The sequence below is a fragment of the Leucopleurus acutus genome, assembly GCF_964270905.1.
Source record: "Leucopleurus acutus genome assembly, chromosome: 5".
NCBI lineage: Eukaryota > Metazoa > Chordata > Mammalia > Artiodactyla > Delphinidae > Leucopleurus > Leucopleurus acutus.
The window spans coordinates 7518379-7538406 of NC_139147.1; the positions used below are offsets into that span (position 1 = coordinate 7518379).

General features: G+C 43.9%; 1 protein-coding gene across 1 annotated transcript in view; it reads left to right on the forward strand.

The window, feature by feature from the left end:
• Positions 1–673: 673 nt before the first annotated feature.
• KCNJ6 (potassium inwardly rectifying channel subfamily J member 6) overlaps positions 674–20028 on the forward strand; it is a gene marked incomplete at both ends in the record, with an annotated part of 206837 nt that continues 187482 nt past the window's right edge. Inside the window, one exon of the mRNA XM_082840115.1 lies at positions 674–698. Within this exon, the coding sequence (XP_082696241.1) occupies positions 674–698 (25 nt within the window). The remainder of the gene's footprint in view (positions 699–20028) is intronic.

Sequence of the window (20028 nt, forward strand, 5' to 3'; positions counted from 1 at the left end):
TATTCTTCATAGCTCTGAAGTAATCTTCTAATTAGGACAGATTCAATTTATGTATGTATCATTCTCGCTCTCAGACTCAGTGGGTTATAGCCTACATCCCAGTTGAAACAAAATGTTTTCAGCCCAAAACAGATAAGGTCATAAACCCATCAAAAGTGATGACTTTCAAAAAACTCCAGGAATTCAAAAAAGTAAGACAAAGAAAAATGTACAAAATCTATTTAGCTTTTAGGAAAAAATGAGACCAAATGACTACAAAAATACCAGCTCTAAAAATACCAAAAATGCTTCAACAGGAGAAAATAGAGAGCAAAAGACTGGCATATGGATATCAAAACTCCAGTGTCAAGGAGGTTTTGAAAACTGGTCATGTGTCACCAATTATATATATCCAAGATCAATGTGACAGACACTCATTTCCAAGAGCACTGGCAAGTTTTTTAGGATTCTAAAAATCTCTTCAGTGACTGACTGATCATATAGCAATAATGTGAGATTTTAAAATTCATTTCATCATTGGTGACCAAATTCTAACATAAGAGAAAGGGAGAGAGAGAGAAAGAGAGAGCTGTTGTTACAGACCCATTGTGTTGACTCATATTTAAGATGTGCTTTGTACATAATTATCTTTTCTTCTCACCTCCAGGAAAAGCACAAAGAGGAGATTTCAACGATGGCCAAGTTGACAGAATCCATGAGTAAGTAACTTGAAATTTATTTTTCATTTTTGGTTTTGAATGGAAAACGACAAAATCTTGCAAAAAACACATCCCCTTGTGATTATCTGATTTGTCTTTCACTCTTGTGATAGCCAAGGTCTATTTAACACAGATCATATTGTGCTAATGTTACATTATGTGTTTTTCAAAATTCATCTCTCATGGTGTCCAATTCTGTGCTGAAATTTTCCCCCAACATTATGGAGCTAAAGAGTCAAAATGAATTTTATTTGTAGCACTGCGTTGGATATTGGGACCCACAATAATTTTAAACTGATTTTTAAGAGGTTTAGACAAAGTCTAAAGCTGAAGTTTTATGCACAGATATTCCATAGGCTAGATAATCTAAAGAGAGGAAAGAATGCCTTCTTGTTGTTAGACTTGTTAGGTGCTGTTCTGGAATTTCAGCGAGAACCGTTAAAAGATGGAGAACTTGAGATGTAAGCAGCTTGCAGTGATTTAGGTTTCGAGTCTGTCAGTGGTATAATGCTCTAAACTCTTAAGCCAAGTAAACAGGATACACAAAGCGTTTTGAAGAGAAAAGAAAAATTAATTATAATAAATCCTCCTGCAAACTGAGAAATGCAATTTCCTGTGTTGACGTTTAACTGTTAAAGACCATGTGGATATGAAATAAATAGACAATGCAGACTTTTTTCCTTTGCAAAGGTACATTTTCCTAGTGATGGATTTCACATCTAAAGTGACAAGGGAAGCTTGTAAACATTTCTCCATTGTCATTAGGGCCATAAACACCTACTTAAAATTGGCCTGCAAAATTAGCCATGGATCTTGCACAAATTTAACTGGCCCCTGTCTTCTCTTTCTACTATTCCTCAAATCCTGAGACTGTTAAATACAGGTGTTCTCCTGCAGCCCAGTCAATGAGCCCTTATCTCCAAAGGTACCCCGCCTTCCAAGAAAAGGTAATGTTACAAGGTTCTGTACATTGCATTTCTTTAATTCCTGACCCAAAACCTCTGCCTAATTTCATATGTCTTGAACACATGCTAATTTCACGATGGAAATGGCAGCTCACAGGGACTAAGGGAAGGGCAAGGTGCTCCCACGTCTCTCTTCTGCTCTCCTTTCTGGGTCACTCCCTGACCTCACTCCGTTCCACCCTTCTCTCTACCTCTAGCTTTGCAGATGGAAAAATGTTCCAAGGATTGCCACTTGGTTTGAAGAACACCAAACTGGTTCTCTGTCAGGGAAAGGCCCTTGAGTCATAGAAGGTGTTCTTCTCAGACCTGGAATGAAATAGTGAGGGTACCAGAACCACTATGAAACTGACATGCCTATGCTGTCAAAATATGGAGCGAGATTGGGACACATCAAGTAATTCATAATCCACAGCACTTTCACAGACTTAGTCCTAATCTCTAAGTCCGAAGTCGCCAACACAAAAGACTCACAGATTCTCTGAACGCTAGAAAGATCAACGGCTTGGAATCTAGCATCCTTTTCCATGAGTGGAGTCTGGGGTGTATGGTGCATTAAATCAAATAGTGTCTTGTGTGAGTTGTGATGCTAACAGGTTTTACCGTGAGTCTCCTGTTAGAATTTGATCTCTAGTTCAGTGAATATTTTTTTAACTCACCTAACTGAATTATAAACCATTTAGGGCACTATAAGAGATCTACTGGTCAATATTTCTGATAAAGGTATTTTAATTTTTCTATATCTATTGGATCCAGATGCATTTAAATAAAAGCCCCTCCCTGGACCCTCCCTGATGTGTTGATTTTCAGTTTCATGTTTGCCTCTGCGATGGTTCTAAGGATTTTGACCTATGCATCCACTGGCTTAAGAGAATTCTGCCAAAATTAAATTCCAAACCCTTCGGTAGATGAAAGGGCATGGCCATTCTTCTAACTTGCTCTGTCTTAAAAAAAAAAAAGAAGAAGAAGAAGAAAAGCAAAGATCACATAGATAAGCTCAATGCACAAAGGAAATTTAAAGTTTGAAAACGGACCTTGGAATCATACCCAACATTCCAGTCCAGTGATCCTGACAAAGATAAAAAAAAAATTATAAAATATATGACATACTCCTACTTTTCAAGGTGCTCACTATGAAAGTTAATCACATGGTCAACACTAACAAATAGTTCATCAAAATTAAATTCCTGAATAACATTATATACAACTATACATTTATTCTACATAGGAAACCTGCAAGGAAATAAATACCTAATTATCGAAGGAGAGCCTATCAGTGGGCTAAGCAAAGAATTAGCATTCTTTTAAGAACTGCACAATAAATGTGATGGGAACATCAAATCCATGGCCACCAGAGAAAACGGACAAAAACAGAACCACCAATGCCTAGGACACAGTGCACTGAATGAGTTTTCAGAGCCAGTAAACACTCTGCTTGTTAAACTGCCAAGCAAAAACCATCTGGTTACTAGAATATCTCTCTGTCTAACTAGACTAGAGAGCAATTCATCTCCAATCACCATAGGGGTCCAAATGCTTTTGATGGCTATGCAAGTACCATCATGGGGATGGGGTATCTTCTTCATCTTCTAGAGCAGGGTGAGGAGTATTTCTTTCTATCATGTGCCATTTATCAACCATGTCAGAAACAATAGCATTTATCATTTTTTTAAAGGGCAAGCAAGGGACGCAAAAATATTAACAGGTTTTCAAATGTTTAAGGAAAAACAACTTTATTTAATAAATACATGATAAGACTTCAAAATATATTTGTCACATTGCTGAAGTGAGGAGGGTCATGATAAGGAAGAAAAAACAGAGAAAGGAAGAAAAAAAGATGAAATATAAGAAAATGCACATGGGAAAAATACAGGGGGAAACATATGTATAAAAAAGACCCGAGGACATCCCTGGTGGTCCAGTGGTTAAGACTCCAAGCTTCCAATGCAGGGGGCATGGGTTTGATCCCTGTTTGGGGAACTAAAATCCCATATACCATGAGACATGGCCAGGAAATAAAAATAAATAAATAAATAAATAATAAACATTTTAAAGATCCAGAGAAGGCGCTATTAAGGAGGAAAGAGACAAAATCATGGGCAAAGAGAAGATGAGAAGGCAAAGAGAAAGGAGGCAAGGACAGATATTGACCAGGAGGCTCAGGGGATCTAAAATTCATAAACTACACACTTGCATTCATTGGCTGTGGTCATTGAACGTTTCAAAGCCTATTGTTTTTTTACTGTTGCCCTTTGACATTTTAATCTCTGTTAGCATCTTAGAAAAGGATATTCTCATACTTCATCCATCAGAAACCCTGTTCCAAATGGGACAGCGGAAAACCCCACACTAGAGGAAGTTACTCTGAACTTGCCGGTCAGTAGCCAGGATTTTACTACCCACGCACTAACGGAAACCAAGCTGAAAGCCTGACCCAAGTGGAGACTCCCAACCTTGTCCATAAGTAGGCACACAGTGACCCAAACAAGGAAACCAAATCCCACACTGTTCTGCCCTTAGAGGTGACGTTGAGGCTGTCAGGCTCTGTCCGGGCCACTCGAATCTAAGTCAGATGGTGACAAATTGCAGGTGTTGAGAAGCACGCAAATAGCCTGGGGCTCCGGGATCGTGATCTGTACAGAGTACCTTTGTAGGTTGTTCTTACATAGATTTCTGCAAGTAATTCTCTTCATGGTTGTCACCTGCTGATGTATCCCCCCACACCTGGGAACCTGTCAGACACCACAGGGGTCCATTAATAGTGTGGATTACAATCAAATGTCTGTCTTAGTGATGAAGTTGCAAGGGCAGGACAGTTGGGGATGCTTGGCCCCCATGCCTTCTGCAAGTTTCAGAGCCCCTTCCCGAGCCCCACCCCCAGCGCTCTGCAAGCATTCTTGGGGTCCCACTTCTGCCTTTTTCTCCACATCAGTCACAGGTATGCAGTGCATCCCTGCAGCAGGAGACAGTGCGCAGGGCCAGCCGTGGCTCACTCTGAATCATGACGGGAAGAGTTGACTTCTGTTGCTTTCTGTCACCATCCGCCAGCCTCTCTCAGGCACGTGAGCCCCAGAGGAGCCCTTCTGGTCCTCCCCACGGATCATTCTACCCAGGTTGTCCCCTCAGTTAACCCTGTGGTTATCACAACCGTAACACATCTGCACAGGAAACAGTTACTCATCATCCTCCTCAAATAAAGAGCAGAGTGGACGCTGTAACCTGAGTAGCTTCAGGGTGGTCCTTTCCTGGCCAGGACAGAAGGGAGGGGACCTTGGTTCATCCCACCGCCCGGAGCCACGGGCCTGTTTCGTGAGGCACTTAGAGGTCTTGGCGGTCTGCATTAATGTAGAGGGAATTCCTCCTCCTACGATTAAAGTAATTGTTCAAATTTAACCCAGACTTGAAATGTTCTAGTGTCAAATGAAATGAAGAGTGAGAACCAATTACAATCACCTCATATTAAATTAGCTTCATTAAAGCACAGTGGATTTTTAATCATTTATCCTCTCCTCACGGAGCTGCTATTATCACTCCAGCATTGTGTTAAGTCCTGGAAGGATAAGGAAATGGGGTCCTGGCCCACACCATGTGCAGCGTTTGGGGGTGAAGGGGGTGGGAGACTACAGCACAGAGAATCAGGGTCTTGCAGAAGCCATCTGGTAAGCACTGTAGCTGAAGGCGCATGCTTGCATGTGTGGGCATCATAAAGGCACCCAAAGGTTACACAGGTTTCACCAGGCAGCCAGTGAGAACATGAGTGCCCTGACCGAGGACCCAGGACCCAGCGTGGGGAAGCGAGGGCAGGCGGGGGAGACAGCAGATGGCTGGGCACACAGGCAAGAGTCAGGTCATAAAAGGACTAGTCTGCAGCTTCTGTTTTATCCTGTGGGTGATGGGGAGGCACTTAAGACCCACAGAAAAGCTAAGACAGGAAAGGTGAGGCAGGGGGCTGAGGCCAAGGAGCCAGGATGGGCCCAGGGGAAACCAGAATAATCCACAAGGGCAGGAATGGCCACCACCACTGCTCCAGAACCATCCCCCTAAGAAGAGGAAGCTCAACTTAGAACCACCAAGGCCAGGAGCCAGGAAAGCAGGCATCAGGATTCTCCACAGGAGCACATTTGTCCCAAAGCATTAGGGTTCCTGACAGTGGGAGAATAGAGACACCGTTCCCTTTGGTATTAAACCCATGGGACCTGTCCCCCTTGCTGGGTACTGAAAGCTCCTTATCCCCATGCGGAAATGCCCGCCTACCCTCTCAAACACACCATTGCCAGTGCCCTGCCCTATGCCCTCTTGGGTGAAAGGAAGATGTCACGGGTCCAGGCAGATGTGGGTACCCAGACTTTGGCTTCTGTTCATGGCTGGTAAGAGACCCCATAGCTGGATTGGGAGTATAGGGCGATGGAGGATATTTAGGACAGGGCAGAGTTATTCTTTGCATGAGGTCATTAGGGCGCGAAATGGCCCTGTATCCTCAGGGACTAAGGCTACATCAGGTCCACCAGATGGTGCTTTTTAAAATGTATCTTCTCCCTCCTGATAAAACTCAGACACTTTAAATATGGGAATCTGTCTCTCAGGCTCACCCTCACACAGGTAGTCACAGCATCATCTCAAAAGTCACACGACTTGATTTTTAAAGGTTATATTCCATTTATAGTTATTATAAAATACCTGCTCTATTCCCCATAACCTTTAAAAATTGTGAATCACTGTATTGTTCACCTGTAATTTATATAATATTATACATCAACTCTGCTTCAATTAAAAAATAAAAAAAAGACAACAGAATACTAAATTCAAATTCTGAGGGAAATGATTTTCCACCCGAAAATTCATACCCAGCTGATAGGTAAGTGGGAGGAAAGAATACAGGCATATTACAATCAGAAAGCATCCTTTAAAAAAAAGGATCCCATGCATCCTTTAAAAAAAAATAAAACTTCAAGAAAGAGAAAAGAATACAAGAAAGAGGACACCATGGGTTATAAGAGCAGTGAAATTTTTAGAAAATAAAGGTGTAAATCTAGTTCATTAAATTCATGCTAATCGCTAGGAAAACTAAAACCAGATGCTGTTGACAGCATTTCCTCTGATGATTGGAAGTGGGTAGGAAGACCTTTTACTCTGTATTTTATACTCTTCTTTATTATCTGCATTTATTTTTGTTTTGGATACAATTACTCGTAATAAAAGATTTAATAAAACTTCAAAAAGGCACCCCCTAAGAAAAAAGAGTAACACGACTTAAAGACAAACCCATTGCTCTCGAGCACTCGTTCTTGCCCTTACACAGTTTAAATCGTCACTTTGTTACTTGTGATTATTATCTAAATGAGCTCCTCTGTGACAGCCGCACAGGGAAGCATTGCTCCCTCTCGTTCCTGGAAAAGGGAGGTTTCAGGTCTTCTTAAACCCCTCCCCACATGCCCCATCACTGTCAGCTCTCCCTGGCAGTGTACCCTTGACCCTCCTTGCTGTCTCAACCTTCTCTTTCCTGTCAAGTCTCCCTTCTCATGTGCCTTCCTCCTCAACAGAGGGCACCTGTTGCTCTGGCCACCCAGCATCTCCTCCAGACTCTCCTTTGGTGGTTTCCCACCTCCCTTCCTTTTGCATCTCCCAGCCTGAGACCGTGTACCCCTCCACCCTGCAGGCGAGTTGATGCAGATGGGCCATGGGGCTGGGTGCCAGAACAGGTGCAGACAAGCAGCCCCTCCCCTTCCCAGCAGCTCTGCCATGTGCTTCTGGGAATAGGTTCTCCAGGCTGAGTCTCTCACTCTCCCGTGACTCTGGGAGCCTCGTCTTACCCCTTATCCATCCTGGCTGCCCACACTCGCCAGATTGGCTCTGCCACCTCAACTAGCAACTCTGACCAGAGCATCCTCCTTTCTGTATCTTCTTTCCTGGGTTACCTGCAGGACACGGGGAGGGGGGCACAAGAGTGGATGCCCAGAGAAGCCAGCGTGGAGGGGCAGCAGAACGCAGATGGATGCAGAAGATTTTATGGTATGATACGTTGGGTCCCTTCACAATATATCATTTCAGTCCCACCATTAGGCAGAAATGCTTCCTTTGATCCAAAGCAGAAGAGAGAGATCCAGCAGCCTCTTCCCTGCTTGTGCTCCTCTAAAAAGCTGTTATTTTTTTACTAAGAGGCATGTGCTTTCCTTACTGGAATATATCTTTTAAATTCAAGGATAATCACTTTCTGCTTGAGATCATGGGCCTGTTCAGTTGGAATCAGAGATTCTAGCTTGAGTTCAGAGGACCTGAAATGGATCGTAGTCTTCATGCCGCTTAATGGTCCCAGACACCATCTCCATGGGGATGGGCTTCATGCCCTGCCTGGTCCCCCCTTTTCCTCCCTCCCATGTCCCTCAATGTGAGGGCTTCCTTGCTCCTTTGGTTTCCATCTGCTGCCTCCCTTCTGAGGCTCCCCCGACAACAGCCTTCTCCAAATAAGAATGACGCTTCCTTCCTTGCCATCTCCAGAACGCACATGTAATTTAAAGGATTTGACTGGTAGAAACACACAGCAGTGTTCAAAGCAGCAAACTAAGTGAGTAAATTTCAGCTTAGGGTGCCTTACATTTGTACAGATTATTACTGTTCTTCATGAAAATGGAAATGGAGAAAATCTGTTTTCTCAAGTTCATTTTCCTTCCTTTAAGATTTTTGGAGATCACTTTCACCCTCACCTTCTGATGAATGTTTGTGACTTGGTTGGTGAGAAACTCATCTCTGACACCGACAACTTCTCTTGGGCCCTAGGAAGATCTAGACTGTGTTTCTTGCCTTGGGCCCCATTGACATTTAGATCTGGATAATTCTTCATTGTGAAGCTGTGTGTATTGAAGGATGTTTAACGGCACCCTTGACTTCAACTCACTAGATGCCAGTAGCACCTTCCCCCACTTGTCACAATCCATGTCTTCAGACATGACTAAATTTGTTCTGCAGGGCAGGTCACTCCCTATTGAGAGACTGGGAATCACTGCTCTAGATAAACCAGGAAGAACCAATCCTGTCTTCTTATGCAGCAATAGTGGGACTTTCTAGTCAATTGCAGATCCTCCCAAGGTTTCGGTCTCCAGTATCACTCCCTGCTACAGCCTCTACTTGATTAATGCAGAGATGGAAACCTGAGCCACTCTTGGTGGCCACCGAGAGAATCCATCTCTCTCGGCCACCTGGCTTTGGGGACCATCAAGTCAAGGGTATTTCTATTTTATTGATGAAGCCATTGGATGAAGCTTAGAAGGATAAAGGGACTTTCCCAGCATGATAATGTCCAAGAGGAGAGTTGGAAACACCACAGCTCCTGGGATTAGCAGAAATAGGGGAGGTGGAAGGTGCTTGGGGAGAGAAGTTGGAGACCTCCTTTCTCCCAGAAGCTGGGAGGGGTATCATTCTTTCCAAAACAGCAATTTGCAGGACCTGCCCATTAGCTCTGGCAATAACAATTTTTCTCTCTCACTTTGCCTTTCTGAGCCGTTGATGGTGGGAAGCCCGGCTCGGGGGCAGCTGCATCCACTCGGCCCTTCTTCACTGGTTTCCATGTGCCCTGATCTCAGCGGGCACCAGTGCCGTCGGCATTTCACTGGAGTGTCTCCCTCTCTCATTGGGGATCGCAAGGACTCTGGTCCTCCTTCAGTTTCCACTCCTTTTACAGAAGGTCGTGGCACACAAAGCAGATGTTCAAGGCACGAGTCACCATGCCACCAGCGCAGGTTGGCAAGGTGGAGACAGTCGCCCTAACCAGGCTGCCACCACCGTCCACTGGGGCCACGAGCAACCAAAAGTCTCTGTCTCCATCACCACCACCCCCCCCCCACCATCCACACACATCTCAGCAGCAGGCCGTGCTCCCCAGGCCCTCTTTGCCAAGCCCACGGGAGTGCGTAGGTGACACCCCAGGGCTGTGGAGGAGCTGTAATGCCCCCTCGGGACCCAAGTGCCGAGTCCCCCCAATTGGGGGTCCAGCTCCCCCCTTGTCTTTGCTCCAGCCCAAAGGAAAAGAATAAACAAATGCTTTTTTTTTTTTTCGCGGTACGCGGGACTCTCACTGTTGTGGCCTCTCCCGTTGCGGAGCACAGGCTCCGGACACACAGGCTCAGCGGCCATGGCTCACGGACCCAACCGCTCCGCAGCACGTGGGATCTTCCCGGACCGGGGCACAAACCCCTATCCCTTGCATCGGCGGCAGACTCTCAACCATTGCACCACCAGGGAAGCCCGAACAAATGCATTTTTAAACTCCCTCACCTCCCACTTCCTCCACTCCCCTTCCCTGTCCCCCACCTAATGCTGCCCCGGCTCTCTGTCCTTCCCCTCACCCCTCCCACACACTGCCACCTGCTCCCAGGGCCCGCTCCACCCTCCCTCCACCTGCCACCATCTCTCGATCCCTCCCCTCCTTCCTCCCACGGCTCCCCATTCCTTCCCCTCCTCACATCAACCGCCAAACCCCCTTCTCCACGTTTCTGCCGTCAACAGAGAGAAGGGTCCCCTGCGCAGAGGTGTGTCCGTGAGGAAGGCCAGAGGGCAGGGGGGCCAATGGCCTACAGGGTGAGCAAGTGTGGCCAACCCAGAGCTGGAGGATGTGAGCAGGTGTGTGTATAGGAAGCGCTTAGCTTAATATAAGGCATCTGAGATGTGAGCCTCAGATCATCGGAGGGAACAGCAGGGAACACTGAACTCTAAAGCCCAGGTTCCCAAGAGCACAGCACAGGCAGGGGAGAGACGCTGCCCAAACCTGAGGGCAGACCTGGACTCCTGAACCTCTGGGTGGAGGAATTTGCTTTTTTACCTGTGCCGCCCTCTTGGCCTCATTGATACTCCCCAGCAAAAGGGAATGAGGCCCTTCAGAGACTTTGTCATCACTCATCTGTCACCCGCTTGTCCCCTGGTGCTAGGCTGCTGCCCCCTACCCCTTCCCCACCCTACTCTTCCTCCTGGGGACAGGTGTGTGAGCTGGGACAGCCCCTGGGCTCCCCGCGGCTCCCTCTGCCTCTCCCTTGGAGAGGGGAGGCCTGCTGGGGAAGCACCTGGCTCCTGGCGCTGGGGAAGACAGGCTGACAGCGGATGTCACCTGGTGGGAGGGAGTCACTTCCCAGATTTCACCAAGTCTCGGCTTCACCGAGAGGAAAGAGCTGGTGGGGGGGTGTTCGGCAGTAACAACATCACTGCCTACATTTCTCGTGCACTTTTCTGCTTTGATTTAATCTCTCACAAGACATTACAATTTCAGGCTCAAAGGCGTTAAAAGGAAGGGAGGTGGGAGGCGGAGGGGGGTGTGTCTTGATGTTTAAATATTGACTCAGAGAATCGCTCTGCAGCCCAGAACTGCATTCATAAAGGTTTCTACACAGTTAGCAAGACATCTCTGGCATGCAGTCGTCCTTCTAGGGAGAGCATCTTCAGTCAGGATGGTCTTCCCAGGGTCTGACTGCCACTCAGCCACCTACCTCCTAGCTGTGAGCCCACCCATGAATTACTTAACCCTTCTTCTCCGAGTTCCTGCGATGGAGCATAACAGCCAACTGGCATTGTTTTGATAATGTGTATAAAGGTAATAGAGATGTATATATAAGCTAATATATATACTTATCCATATAAGCGTGTATAAATAATTGCATTTGAATATGTATATACATGCATAAGCTAACAGCTATGATTGAAAACTAATAAACATATATATTCATATAATCACATAATATAGAATGCATGCAAAGCATTGAGCATAGCAATTGTCCCCTATCAGGCCCTCAAAAACAAAAATGAACCTTCTTATGATCCCCACACCTCACTTTACTCACTGTTCTCAAGCCCATTATAAAGCTATTCATATTGTGGGGTTTTGTTACCTTGTACTATACCCAGCTCTCTTAAAGGTCCAAGGGCTGTGGCCTGGCCGTATGATTTTATAAGTTGGCATTAGGTACTAAAAAATTCTTGTTGACTGATTTCAGCTACCTTAGGGATTTTAATATGTGGTGGGTTTTACCTGTTGTACCTTTGTTCTGACAAGTAATATTTCACCTTATGCTTGGACTTTCATCCTTGCCAAAGAGTCTCATTGTGGGTTTCATTGATAAATACTGTAATCCTTTCAACTCGGTATACAGACACTTTCCTCCCAATATCCTATGCTCTCTCCTGCAACAGATGTGATATTGATGATGTTTGCTCCCCAGATTCACACACAGTCCAGTTCACAGAATTAAGAGAGATAAACCTGGCTTTGGATTTCCTGAAGTCAAAGCCAAACCAAACATCACTCCCTGCTGGGTTGCTAGGGATGCTTTCTTAGTAGATATTTCATTCAGATTATGGCTCTGGCTCTCACCTAGGAGTAAACGTGCAACTAAATCAAAGAAAGGTGCCCCATGGTCATCGTGTTCTGACTTCTAAATAATACCCTTCCCCAAATTACTATCTCCTCCACGTTGCTGGGTCCCTAACCTGCAGGCACACGACTTTGCAGTCTTTTTTTCCAGCACACATTTTCAAAAAGGATGCTCTCATAGGAAAATGGATAGGAAGAAAAAAGTCTGGATTTTTTTTAAGCCAGAATGTTCTCATTCTCGTGTAAGATGCACATTTTTCCCCCACGGCTTTAATGAAAAGGAAGGTGTCAGATGCGTGTCTCAGAGCCTCCCATGGAAAAGGTTTTCTCTCCATTTTCTCCTGCCAGACTTGTACATGTTGCTCCACGACCATCAAGGAAGGAAGGAATAAGACTTTGAATAAGCCAAGCATTGCATTCCTCAAAATGCAGGATTCTTCCTTGCGTACAATTTTTTAATCTAATTTTTTTAATAAATCAAGGGTGAGTCCATCATAAATAATTAACCAAGTAATCAATAAGTACTTACCAGCAGGCATGGAGAGTGTGGGGGAGGGGTGATAAATTATAAAACAAGAGTCAGGACCCTAAGGCTGACATTAAAAATTTAACACAACTTCGGACAACAAACTAACTCTTGTCCTGTTTTAAGGAAGTAGATGATAAAATTCCAAGTAAGTGAGGACCTACAGACCTCACCTTTTTTTCTTTTAACCAAGACATAAAATCAAATGAAGTTCAACTCACAGCAACCCATTTCCTAGAGAAAAGTCAAGATTACGCTGTAGTTCACCTCCCCATCTTTCCATATTGGAAAGACCACAAGGTCATTATAGGGATAACCTTGAATCTGCTGGTTGTAAAACTAAAAAGTAAAGATTTGGACATTTCTGTACTTAATTATTATTGACCCTGGGGTATCTCAACACTAAAGGTGAGATTTAAAAAGGGAGAGACTCCTTCTTGGAAGAACCAGGAAGAATTTGAGAACGCTGGGCCTTCGAGAATGGACAGGGTTTTACCGAGGAGGTGAAGGGGTGACAGTGCTTCTGATTAGGGGGTGGCAGGGAGCTTGGGGGTCAAGATGAGGTGGGTGGTCATTATCTTAGGAGAAAGTGGAGGCAGGAGAGCACAGGTCTATTTGGAGAACAATGATCAAGACACATTGACTAAAGCTGGACATTTTAAGTAGGAAAATAGTAAGAGAGAAATCTAGGAATGGTGGATGGGGTCCTTAATGCTAGAGAAGAAGTTTCTAAGTTATCCTAAAGCCAAACATTTTCTGAAGTTTATTCCTAGGGCCATTAGTCCCATGACATCCTCAGACTAATTTTTGTGGTGTTGGTGATTCAACTCTTGTAGGGGGTACTTGCCTCTCCCCTTGAGATTCCCACTGCCTATTCGTATAGTAACGGCTTTAAGATGCTCTGCAGGAAAGAAGTCTGCTTAAATTCTTTAATGGAGTGAAAAACTGGGCTCCACAAGAGAACCACATCCTAATCCCTGGAACCTGTAAATGTTACCTCATATGGAGATAAAAGGGGGAGAGATCTTTGCAAATGGAATCCAGTTAAGGATCTTGACTTGGGGAGATTATCCTGCATTATCCAGGTGGACCCTGAAAGCAATCACATATGTAGAGCAGAGGTGGCAAAGTGAAGACAGAGCAGAGAGATTTGAAGATTCTGGCCTTGAAGATTGGAAGGATGCAGCCACAAACCAAGGACTGCTAGCAGCCCCCAGAAAGTGGAAGAGGCAAGGAAGAGGGAGTGTGGTCCTGCCGACACCTTGTCTCAGACTGCTCACCTCCAGAATTGGGAGAGAACAAATTTCTGCAGTTGTGAGCCACCCAGGATTGGGTAGTCTGTAGTGGAGGGCCTAAGAAATGAACACAAGGGGGGATGTTGGTCTAATGACAAGTTTCCTCAGAATTATATTTGTCTAAGAGTTATATGATTATAAAGATTATAAAGGTGCTAAATGGGAGATTAAGAAAAGATCTGAGATATAGAAGATCTAGGGGATTTACTAACTGGGAATTTTGAAATATTCTGATACTTACTGACCCTCTAAGTTGGCCAGAACAAAAACATGTACTATTTTGTATAAAGGCCCCTTTTAGATGTCAGTTCCACTAAAGCAAATTGTGCTGTCATATAAGACACACTCTAAATGTTTGTTAGAAATGGCTTGGCTCTGTGGCTCCAAGAAAGAGCAGCTGTCTTTCACTGAACCTAAGATGGGTGGTGAGATTTAAATCCTTATAAAAGAGAAATGAAGTTATGTAGAGTTAAAGTTCTTTAAGAAATCCCCTCTCACTGGTCCACAGGCACCACCTCCAGCAAAACCATGGACCCCAACACCCAAAGGAAAGAAGGCATCTTCTCATTTCAAGCATATTGTCAGCAAAATATTCTTCTCTGTGCTGAGAAGGAAAACACAATTAAGAAGATTGTCTGGACAGAAAATCCCCCACATAAAACAATAGCCAGACATCAGTTAGACGCTATGGAGCACAGAGCTGTGCGGGTTTTCAGAAATGAGAGTTCCCTGGTTGTAGGAGCCCCGGAGCTGGTCCAGGGACGTTGGATGCTGAGTGGGGCTGAGGGGACAGAATTGGGCACCTGGGGACACCGCCTTCCCCACCCACAAGGAGTGGGGTCACTGCCGTATCCTGACACATTCTTCATTGTCAAATGGTGTCTGGGGGCTACTCCCCAACGCCCAGACCTTACGTAATGAGGGACTTGTCATCTTCCACGTGCATCCCGATGGTTCTTACAGCTGTCTCTCGAAAGGGCAACTTCCGGGCAACTGGCTCATCCAGAACAGTAGCTGCAAGTTGCAGTTCAGTTCAGAAGGTCTCCTTTGAAACACTGTGAATGCAATGCTTTTTTAAAAAAAATAAATTTTATTTATTTATTTTTGGCTGTGTTGGGTCTTCGTTGCTATGTGCGAGCTTTCTCTAGTTGTGGTGAGCGGGGGCTACTCCTCGTTGCGGAGCACAGGCTCTAGGCCCACGGGCTTCAGTAGTTGTGGTACGAGGCCTTCTCACTGTGGTGGTTTTTCTTGTTGCGCAGCATGGGCTCTAGGCACACCGGCTTCAGTAGTTGTGGCTTGTGGGCTCAGTAGTTGTGGCGCATGAGCCTAGTTGCTCCGCGGCACGTGGGATCTTCCCGGACCAGGGCTCGAACCGGTGTCCCCTGCATTGGCAGGCGGATTCTCAACCACTGAGCCACCAGGGAAGCCCTGCAATGCTTTTTTTAACAAATAGGTGTGACAAGTCCCTGTGAGTTGATTCTCCTCCCCAGTTGGAATCCTCGCATTGACTCAGATACGAAATCACATCTCTGGCTGCTCCTGACTTCTGCTTGCCTAAAGAAATCTTTTTGATTTGATAATATAATTTGATAATTTGATAATATAATCCTAACACAGTATGATTACAGCAAAGCTCTGTCATTCAGCATTTCTTAGGTAGTTGCTGTGTGTCTGCTCTCTTGCTGGATAAGATGGAAGATACAGACTCTATCAATGGAGTAGAATTTTCTAGTTGATTAACCAGACCCAGTTGTCTGGAATCTTCCTAGAGCCATATACAATACAATTAGGAAAAGTAAGAAAATGACAAGGAAAAAGAAAGTACTCTACATGTATCCCTTACACAGTAGACATAAATATTCGTTAAGTGAATGACTGAAAACAGAGATTTTTTTGGAAAAATAATTATCCTCTGAAGGGGAGTAATGGCTTTGAGTATGGGGTTTCTTTTTGGGGCGATGAAAATGTTTTGGAACTAGATAGGGGTGGTGGTTGCACAACATTGTGAATGTATTAAATGCCACTGCATTGTCCCCTTTCAAATGGTTAATTTTATGTTATGGGAATTTAACCTCAATTTAAAATAAATAAATACTTCCCATATTACATCCTGAGGTACTGGGAACAGACAGATTTAATCATGTCTTCACAAAACTTTGCTACAGTGATTGTGATGACTAAGAATCAGAAAGGTCCATAGACCAATAAATCCTTGCATGGGAAAAGTTTTTACGCTGCCAAACTATTTGATAAGACAAAAGTACTTCCAGAAAGTTCTCTTTCCCCTGTCAATTTATGGCCATCTACATTAAAGTATTTATTTTTGAGTCTGGACTGCTTGAAGCCTTTCCCATAAATATGGAATCCTCAAAATGCAAATTTTATATCCCTGTGTTTCGTAGGCATCATAGTTCTTTTCATAAGAGAAAAAACTCATTTTCTTGATGAGGACCCTGAAGCAACACTGCTGGTTAACCCATTGGCCCAAGGTGGGGTGGGAACTGGAGGGAGGGCAGAAGAAGCGAGCCTGAAATAGAGGCCCCCAAATTTCTATGTTGAGGGAACAATTTTTTACATAAAAGTCAGGGTTGAGAGAGGTGGCATAAAAGAATAAAAATGACTAAAACTGCAACTTGGGAGATGGGCAGAACCCATGTGTCATGATATTTTGATGTATTTTGGCAGAAATCAAAACAAATAACCAGATAAAGGATTAGGCGCTTGACAACAGTGCTAGAGGGAAAGTGACAAATCTGGCAATAATGTACACAAAACAGCATGTCCCTGACACTAGGCAAGTAAGAGCAGACATCCGGAGGGCTATGTCTTGTCAATTATGTATGTGCTGTGGTGTAGTAAGAATATATGTGGTCTTGTCCCTGAGTCCTGGAACAGGGCTTCAAAACCCCTTGGAGTTTCTTCAGTGAAAAGAGTGTGTTTGTTCTGCTAACAAGGTGACTCATCATGGGCCCCTAGTTCAACCCAGGACGGGGGCTGGTCACCAGAAATACCAAGCCCAACCTTGGTGCAGGGGAAGGGACTGGAGATTGAGTTCAATCATATGGCCCATGACTTCATGAATCGTGTCTATGTACTGAAACCCCCAATAAAAACTCTGGACATGAGGCTCCGTGGAGCTTCCCTGTTGGTGAATACATTGACATCCCGGGAGGGCAAAGTGCCCTGACTCCATGGGGAAAGGGCATGGGAGCTCTGCCTCTCTCCTAGATCCCACCTATGTGTGTCCTTTATAATAAACTATAATTGCAAGTCTAGCACTCTCTTCAGTTCTATGAGACCTTTTAGTGGATTATCGTACCTAAAGGCATAGTGGGAACCCCAGAATTTACAGCTAGAAGTGTGGTAAGACATAGAGGTCAGAAGTGCAGATGGTCTGGGGACCCCTAAAATGCATCTAGCATCTGAAGTAAGGACAGAGCTGTGGAGAACTGAGCCCTTAACTTGTGGGATCTCGCACCATCGCCAAGTGGTTAGTGTCAGAATTGAATTGCAGTGCACCCAGTTAAGGTGGAAACAAACCATATATATATATATATATATATATATATATATGATTTCAATTTCTCCCTCACCAAACAATGAAATACATCCTTAAACAGGTAAAATTCGGACAGTTTAACTTTGGAAACCCAAACAGAAAAACCTCCTTCAAAACTTTATGCAATTTACTTTTGTTCAAAATTATGAATTCTGATATATTCCTAATGCTACCTTTGGCTCTCTTTTTCTCAAGCAGAAGAAATATTACTTCTATTTACATGAAATTAGAAAATTAGGTGGGTTTTTTAATCTATTTTCCTCTCATCCTTTTTTGCAGATTTTTCTGGTGGGAAAATTGCTTAGAATTTAATTAATGGCTTCTTGGTGACCTGGCTTTCTCAACAGCCAAATATAAAAGATAAATGAATCAACTTATGGCAATCTGGGAAGGCATACCTGCATTCTTTTAGGAGCCTTTACGTACATCAGAACAAGTAGCATAAAGATACAAGAAAAAGCCGGTTTTAAGAAGACTGACAGATTTACTAAAAAGCATAACCGCATAATTTTACCAGTAGTACATTATTTGAGAGGGAGTATAGTTTGAGACATTTTTTTCTTTTAAATATATTATTGCCTTTCAGAGCTCCCAACATTCTCACACTCTCTTGTCATAATCACTCTAATAATAAGTAATGATGGATTTCAAATGTCAAGAGTTAACAAGTCTAAGAAGCAAAAAAAAACAGCCTCAAGTTTTGAGGTGGACATGACATTCTGATTTCAATTCTAAAATCAGACAACGTAGCATAATAGGCTTTTCAAATAATAAGATCTTACATTATTTTCCTTAGAACTTTCCAGGCAAAATGGTCAATCAAATTGAAACATATTTGGAATATTTGACTGTTTGCTGCCCCCAAACATCCAGAATAACAACAGAAGAAATTATAAACAGAAAGTTAAACAATAACCACCTGAGGCAACTATCCCGTTGGTCCAGTGTAGATGAGCAAATAATATGGAAAACTATTCAAATGTCCAGACAATTATAATCATACAAAAAGAGCTTTCATATTAATGAAGGGGGAAAATCATATACTTGCGGAAATTACCCACACACTTAATCTTCTCAGCTCATCAAATATATGTTTGATCCCATCTGTTAATATTTTAAAGTTCCTACCCAACCTTTGAAGGGTCATATCCTACAGTTCATACCTCTTACCAGCAGGATCCACAACCATTTTGATCCTTGCCTGAAAGGCAAAAAGATTGAGTATATATTGTTTAGAGCCTTAATACACATCCTCTAATGGAGAAAAGGTAGAAGAGGGTGAGGGAAAGGTTAAGAAAAAAAAATCAGAATTATTCCTCTTGAAATCACCTCTGTTTCTCAGCAGATTAAAAATGTCAGTGTGACAAAAGAACAAGAGAAAACGCATTAGGACCACATAAGAGACCTGAAAGGTAACCGGGCTGGGGGAGGGGAGTCTTACCATGATGGAGAAACTGTCATTTTTAAATTGACTGTGTTGTAGGTTACTACAGAGACCTACATTTCATGACCTGATGTGGGGCAGTGAACCTACAAAAGTTTCATGACAATCAAAGCCTGCACACACTTAAGCTTTCACAGAGTAAAACATGGGGTTCTGTCATCATTTGGATGTCACTGGCTTATTAAGAGCCCCAAGGAAGGGCCATTGCATTCTAAACTGGCACGCTGTATGTTCTATTAAGTTGCCTAATTAGTCCCTGCCTGCCTTGCACAGGATGTATCCACACTGCAGAAGCCCAATGGACTGGAAGGCTGGTTTCCATGGAGATGTTTTGCAGCTTTGCTGGTATTTCCTATGGAAGGGAAAGAGACTGTCGCGGTGCTCAACGTGTACACACACACACACACACACACACATACACACTCATACGTACACACACACACACACATGCACACATACTTTTCAGTTAGACAAACTGGCTATGGAGCAAGAAATATAAGATAATTGAGAGGGGCTAGTGGGGTTTGAGGAATAAGGACTGGATTGGGGAACGTTTGGGGGAGGATCTTTTTTGAAGCATCTGTAACCTTCGGATTATGTGTTCAGCGGAGAGTGAAGAGAGGGCCATTTTGTCTGCATCTGGGCACAGGCGGATGCTGTACCTGAGGGGACAAGACTTCCTGTGAGGGCAGGAGGGCTGGCCTGGTGTGGAGCTAGAGCCGAAACCCTCCCCAGAGAGCCAGGGAGACAAGGAGTCCTTTCACAGGGTAACTGTGCGCCTCAGCATAACCGTATCGGACCCAACAACAGCAAAAACAGCCAACCCTGGCAGGTGATTTCTGAACCAGGATCATGTTCTATCGTTGGCTGACTTGGAAAGGACTATGCACAGCCTGATGAGAATTTCAGGCCTGAAACTCCCTCTTGCTCTCGCAATAAGGAAAATACGTCGGTGAATTGTGGGAACAATTTCTTTTTATTTGGGGATCTGGTCATGGTCTCAGAACCACCATTATTCGCTGTGTGACTTCTGTGGAGGATTTACTTGACCTCTCTGTTTTTTATTTATAAAACAAAATTAATAACTTAGTATTTGTATAGCATTTAGTACGTGTTGTGGGCTTCTGCAAGCACTTTACTTTCTCACTAGTTTATCACAGCAGCCTTCGGGAACAAATGCAGTTATTATCCTC